Source organism: Nansenia antarctica, assembly GCF_963989245.1.
Source record: "Nansenia antarctica genome assembly, chromosome: 5".
Classification (NCBI taxonomy): Eukaryota; Metazoa; Chordata; class Actinopteri; order Argentiniformes; family Microstomatidae; genus Nansenia; species Nansenia antarctica.
Genome location: NC_137690.1, coordinates 4,524,811 through 4,531,802, shown reverse-complemented (window position 1 = coordinate 4,531,802; position 6,992 = coordinate 4,524,811). Strand labels below are relative to the sequence as shown.

At 52.1% G+C, this 6,992-nt stretch overlaps 1 protein-coding gene across 1 annotated transcript in view; it reads left to right on the top strand.

Annotated features, from left to right (window-relative positions):
- Positions 1 to 2,572: 2,572 nt before the first annotated feature.
- The window catches only part of grid2 (glutamate receptor, ionotropic, delta 2), a gene marked incomplete at both ends in the record, with an annotated part of 264,115 nt that continues 259,695 nt past the window's right edge, over positions 2,573 to 6,992 (top strand). Inside the window, 2 exons of the mRNA XM_080532945.1 lie at positions 2,573 to 2,588; positions 2,785 to 2,940. Coding sequence (XP_080389071.1) covers positions 2,573 to 2,588; positions 2,785 to 2,940 — 172 coding nt within the window. The remainder of the gene's footprint in view (positions 2,589 to 2,784; positions 2,941 to 6,992) is intronic.

Here is a 6,992-nt window from a genome sequence, read left to right as displayed (position 1 = left end):
GTAGCAGGGGTGGTTAGGAGGCACAACAAGATAGCAGAGGTGGTTAGGAGGCACAACAAGGTAGCAGGGGGGGTTAGGAGGCACAGCGAGGTAGCAGGGGTGGTTAGGAGGCACAACAAGGTAGCAGAGGTGGTTAGGAGGCACAGCAAGGTAGCAGGGGGGGTTAGGAGGCACAACAAGGTAGCAGAGGTGGTTAGGAGGCACAGCAAGGTAGCAGGGGGGGTTAGGAGGCACAACAAGGTAGCAGGGGGGGTTAGGAAGCACAGCAAGGTAGCAGGGGTGGTTAGGAGGCACAGCAAGGTAGCAGGGGGGGTTAGGAAGCACAGCAAGGTAGCAGGGGGGGTTAGGAGGCACAGCGAGGTAGCAGGGGTGGTTAGGAGGCACAACAAGGTAGCAGGGGGGGTTAGGAGGCACAGCGAGGTAGCAGGGGTGGTTAGGAGGCACAGCGAGGTGGCAGGGGGGGTTAGGAAACACAACAAGGTAGCAGGGGTGGTTAGGAGGCACAGCAAGGTAGCAGAGGTGGTTAGGAAGCACAGCGAGGTAGCAGGGGTGGTTAGGAGGCACAACAAGGTAGCAGGGGGGGTTAGGAGGCACAACAAGGTAGCAGGGGGGGTTAGGAAGCACAACAAGATAGCAGGGGGCGTTAGGAAGCACAGCGAGGTGGCAGGGGGGGTTAGGAGGCACAACAAGGTAGCAGGGGTGGTTAGGAAGCACAACAAGATAGCAGGGGGCGTTAGGAAGCACAGCGAGGTAGCAGGGGTGGTTAGGAGGCACAGCGAGGTAGCCCTGCACCTTCAGGCCTCGAGGATGTCCTCTTGGTCTAATGGTCGACACTTGTGTCTTCCACGTGGGACCAGGGTTCGAACCGTGTCTTTCGCTCCGCCAAACTGGACGATGTCACCTCTCATCTGGACTGAAACCTGAACCTGGGCATTTTAGTTGGAATGTGTCTGTAGGTTTTATATAACAATAGATGCCCTTTAGCTGACATTTTACCATTACATTTACATGTTTGGCATTTAGCAGACGCCTTATTCCAAAGTCCAAGACTTACAATCGATACATTTGACTAAGCAAGTGAATCATCAATTCACCAGTCGGGTTTTCATCCAAAGCGACTTACATCGCATACTTAGAGTGCATGTATACGTTTTTTCAGTATAATATTATATGGTCCCAGCGGGAATCGAACCCACGACCTTAGCGTTGGTAGCGTTAGAGCACCTCTCAGCTCTACCAACGGAGCCAGAGAGCGCCGGTCTCAGCCGGCGGCCATCTTGTTTCCGCTTCATTCATAATGGATGGGTAATAGAATGGGATGTGTCTGGTGGTTTAGTAGTTAGTGCATCTTTTTATTGTGTTCGTCCCCTCTCATCCATATTGCATGGCGGTTAAGCAAAGAAGGGAAACTCAATCAGCCATAGTAGCGGGAGAGACGCCGCGCGTCGATAGATTAAATAATAATCGTCGTATGAATTTTTAATGAACCACTTTGTAACTTCATGTGGTTTATAGACTGTTCGGTGTGTGGGTTCCTGTTCGGGGTCAGAGATGCTGACGTAGACAGATAGGGCGGTCGCTAGCCGCTGGAGAAATAACGTTATTTTAACGTTAAAACTTGCAGATTTCTGTAAAATGTGTATGTATTTTTTTGTCAGCTTCTAACAGTATATAGGGCCTGTTGAACTCACCAACTGCCAAAAGGTTCCGGAACACTCACCTACCTAGAATGCCAAGTGTTCTATGCGCGATCTACCTAGCAACACCATTCTGATTGGCTACTAAATGAAACGTCATCATTTTTTGGCATTTTTGGTGAATTAAAGCCGCTCTCTGCACTCTAGAAAGATGACCATTTGGGCTGAACGAGTTAATAACAGTCGTCTGGCTCCAAGACGTGGCCTTTGTTAGTGCAATCCATGTTTTATTGGTTGATGGTTTGTGGTCTCCCACGGCGCTTAAACTGCGAGTATACGCGCCTTTTAAAATCGCCATTAATCAGACCTTGGACCCCTTTTGAAGAATATTACAGTAAATTACCCCCGCACAGCGCAGCCTTTACAAATTGGCCGGCCCGCCTTTCCAAATTGCCCAGTCCATGACTCAGCTATTCTTATCATATTACACACACAATCTGTTGTGTGTGGATGAAGACTTTGTTTAGTCTGGTCAGCAGAATGCTCTTAGCGTTAGCGTCGCTTCACTGGGCCAGTTTAACACAATTATGGGGGCTTGTTCTGCTTGGGGCGACCGGTAGAGGACATGGACGGCTGGAGGAGGTAGACATCTGTGTGGAGAAGAGAGGAGAAGAGAGAGGGAGGCCGGTGGAGGTAGAAATCGGTGATTCTCTTGCATTACGACGAGCCCCCGTCCTCTGATTTTCGGCCTCCACCGGCCTCACACTCTTGCAGGTCCCTGCAGAGGCTATGCTGGGTCTTTAGCATATCGTCGATATGTTATGACTAGCCCCCGTTCAGTTGGAATGGCGATGCTGTCTGATTATAATTCCTCCGTTTCCTGGAGCATCGGGCTGCTTCCGCCCACGGTAACAAATGCCAGGTTGATACCGCTGATGGATTTGCGGTTGTGTAAGTGTGTGTGGTTATGTGTCTGTCTGTGTGTGTGTGTGTGTGTGTGTGTGTGCAGTATGAAGTATGGAACTCAATAGTTTTACATGACGCCCACTCTGTATCTGACTGGAGCTATCATCACTCATCTCTCTCTCTCTCTCTCTCTCCCTCCCTCCCTCCCTCCCTCCCTCCCTCCCTCCCTCCCTCCCTCCAGGCGCCATCTTTGACGAGTCGGCCAGGAAGGATGATGAGGTGTTCCGCCTGGCGGTGGCGGACCTCAACCTCAACAACGAGATCCTGGAGACGGAGAAGATCACGGTGTCCGTGGAGTTCGTCGACGGCAACAACCCCTTCCAGGCGGTCCAAGAAGGTAAGACGCCGTACGTCTGTCCGTCCTCCCTGTGGGGGTCGATCTGGGGTCCGAGTCTCAGTCACGGTCAAGAACTGTCCGCCCTGTGGGGTCGCTCTGGGTTCACTTTGGGTTCACGGTCAAGAACCGTAGTGTTTCCGTCATTTCAATAATTTCACATCGAAGAGCTTGTTCGTATTCTGACCTCCTGACCCTACGCTCTGGAGAGCGTATCTCTCTCTCTCTCTCTCGCTATCTCTCTCTATCTCTCTCTCTCTTTCTCTCTGTCTCTCTCTCTCCCTCTCCCTCTCTCTCCTTCTCCCTCTCTCTCCCTCCCTCTCCCTCTCCCTCTCCCTCTCTCTCTCTCTCTATCTCCCTCTGTCTCCCTCTCTCTCTCTCTCTCTCTCTCTCTCTCTCTCTCTCTCTCTCACTGTGTGAACTCCTGGATAGATAGGGGCGTATTGGCTCTGGGATGCCACACAGGGACAGTCAATCCGGGAGGTTTGGCAGAGCGCCTTCAGGTTTTGGGAGCGAGGCCCAGTCACCAGACAGGCGCTGGATCCAGTGCTAATGCTGATAAATGTCCCCTACCCCCCCTCACCCCCCACCCCCCCCTACCCTCCCCTACCGCCCTTGGCTTGTCCAGAACTCCTGGATTGGATCTGAAGTATCAGCAACGATGGCGATGATTTCACCCAGGGGCCTCTAACCAGGAAGGTTAGAAATGGGCTCCCTCTCACACTCCACACTCTTCATACTCACTGTAATCGGGTCGGAACCCGAGGGGTTTCCCGCGGGGGTGCGGAGAGGGCCAGGGGTTGGTTCTGGATGGGCGCGCAGCGGTCCATCTCCTGTCTGTCTGGTGCCAGAGGAGAAGAGAGGAGAGCAGGTGGCAGAGAGACAGTATCTGCCCTGCCTCAGCCTGGGGATGACACACACACACACTCACACACACACTCATGCACACACACACACACACACACACACACTCACACACACACACACACACACACACTCGGCCACGCACACACACACGCACACACACTCGCACACACACACGCACACACACAGACACTCCACAGATTGCTTGTGGACTCTCTACCTCTCAGAGTACCAGATTTTCCATTGACCATTTCCACACACACACACACACACACACACACACACACACATCCCTCCTCTCTGCAGCCCACCCCCTGTCTCCCAGCCAGACCTCAGACCAGACTAGGATCAATGACGTCCTGGAGTCAATAGCACTCGATGAGGATTTCAAGGCATGGCCTTTTCACATGATTATCCGTTCCATATCCCCCTGCCATTTAGAAAATAAATGGCTTTTGAAAAGGTTATTTAGCCGCCATGAATCAGAAAGTACCAGTGAAAAAACATCCCCCCCCCCCCCCCCCGAGATACCTTTTTATTATCTGTTTGGATGATAAGTTCGCCATTTTTTATTTTTATTTTTTGTCTATACCCCCGATATCTTCGCTGAAGATTTTCAGATACAATTCAATCCTGCCATTTCACGAGCCCCTCCGACAGTTAATTAGGCCAGTTATCACAGACGCCGCCTTTTTTTTCCTCCTGAGCCGTACACGGCGAGATAAAGACCCTGTGAGTAAGTTGGGTTCATATCTATCTCCATGTTGTGATTTAATTAACTGATAATTGAGAAACCCAGGAATGCACACGTGTCGCGCGCACACACACACACACACACACACACACACACACACACACAGACACATGACACATGTTACACAGAACAAGAACAGGGAGGTAGCGACACCGATGACGGAGATAGCTACCCAGAGATATTCTCCTGACATCAAACAGACACGGAGGCCAGCGGCTTCATGTTACTCAGACAACAAGACCGCTCCTATCTACAGACACAGAACCTTCCGGAAGTTTTACCTCAGAGATGATCTCTCCCCAGAATCTCTTCAGACATCAAACGGGGGGCCTGGTTCCCCCCTGCTCCTAGTGTGTGTGTGGCGGGGGTGGGGAGGGGGCGTAATGGAGTCTGTAATTGCGCCCCGACTCTCTCTCTCTCTACTCTCACCCGCGGAAAGTCTGAACACAACAAGGTGAGTGCTGGGTAGAATCCGGCAAGTCGTCTAATGGAGTCCCGCGATTGGTGGGGATGGATGGGGGGTCGGAGGGGTGGGGGGGGGTTTAAGAGCCTGGTGATTGGAGGACTGCTCGCCACCGCCACCGTGTGTGGCGGACCTGAGAGGCTTGTTAAGGGCCTGGTGCTTTTGAAGTGGGCCTAGTCTGGGTACCGTGGTGTGTGTGTGTGTGTGTGTGTGTGTGTGTTTGTGGTGTGTGTGTGTGTGTGTTTGTGGTGTGTGTGTGGTGTGTGTGGTGTGTGTGTGTGTGTGTGTGCTTGTGTGTGTGTGTGTGTGTGAGTGGTGTGTGTGTGTGTGGTGTGTGTGGTGTGTGTGTGTGTGTGTGTGTGTGTGTGTGTGTGGTGTGTGTGTGTGTGTGTGGTGTGTGTGTGGTGTGTGGTGTGTGGTGTGTGTGTGTGTGTGTGTGTGTGTGTGTGTGTGTGTGGTGTGTGTGTGTGTGTGTGTGGTGGCTGAGGACCGCCATTGGCTTTGAAGTCCCATTAGGAACCCTGGTATTATTACCCACAGTACACAGTATGTCTGGGAGGGAGGGAGGGAGGGAGGGGGGTAGGGAGGGAGGGGGGAGGGGGGTAGGGAGGGAGGGGGGAGGGAGGGAGGGGGGTAGGGAGGGAGGGGGGAGGGAGGGAGGGGGGTAGGGAGGGAGGGGGGAGGCGGGTAGGGAGAGAGGGAGAGAGGGAGAGAGGAAGGGAGGTAGGAAGGGAAGGAAGGAGGGAGAGAGGGAGGAAAGGAGAGAGTAAGGGAGGGAAGGAGGGTGAGAGGAAGGGATGGAGGGAGGGAGATAGGGAAGGAGGAGGGAGGAAGGCAAGGAGGGAGGAAGGAGGAAGGGAGGGAGGGGAGGGATATAGAGAGGAGGAAGGGAGGGAGGGAGGGAGATAGGGAAGGAGGGAGGGAGGGAGGAGGGCGTCACCTGCCTTGGCAAAGCTGTTCCCTCTAATAAGGAGGTCCTCTGTGGCTCAGATGGTAGAGCATGGCGCTAACAACGCTTTGGTTGTTGGTTCGTTTCCTGCCCGGGACCGTATGTACTGAAACACATGTCTGTATGCTCTCACTCACTGCAATGTAAATCGCTTTGGATAAAAGCATCAGCTAAATGGTATATATCATTATTATTATTATTATTATTATTATTATTATATCTTGGCATTATGCCAGTGGGCATCCCTGACACATCCACCATAGTTCAGCTGCTGTTAGATGTAGCGTATTAATGTCTATTATCTAATATCTAATATCTTTTAATACGGTACATCTTGTACGTCTAGCGGCAGGTGAACATCGGTGGAGGTGTTGAGGAACGCCCACGCGCGGGTCTCCGACATCACATAACCTTCTAGTACTTTCTCTCTCCAAGTTGGTTCTCTCCTACGCACCTGTCGAAAACACACACAGACGCCTTTTCAGCTCACCCTGTATCGAAACATTTCTTCTTCAACGTCTCCTCTTACGCGCGCGCGTGTGTGTGTGTGTGTGTGTGTGTATGTGTGGGGTAAACAGATCTGGGGAGATGTGTGTGTGTGTGTGTGTGTGTGTGTGTGAGTGTGTGTGTGATGAACAAATCTGAGGATGTGTGTGTCTGTGTCTGTCTCTGTGTGTCTCTGTCTCTCTGTGTGTGTCTGTCTCTGTGTGTCTGTGTCTGTCTCTGTGTCTCTGCGTGTGTGTGTGTGCGTGTGTGCACGCGCCTCTCTCTCTCTCTCTGAGGACCAGCTCGTATATCTGCTGTCATTAATCATAAACGGGGGGGGGATTTATGAAAGTAATTTTTCGTCATGGACGCATGGGTGTTGGACGCGGCATTAGAATGTGCTCCTTCATGGTGATGCATGGCCTTGTGGGTAATCTATTAAGGTGCCACGCGGCGTAATTCACAATTAATTGTTTTTTTCTTCTTCTCGTTTATAAAACGCTGCGCACACACGTGTGTGACCGCACACCGACGGGTGC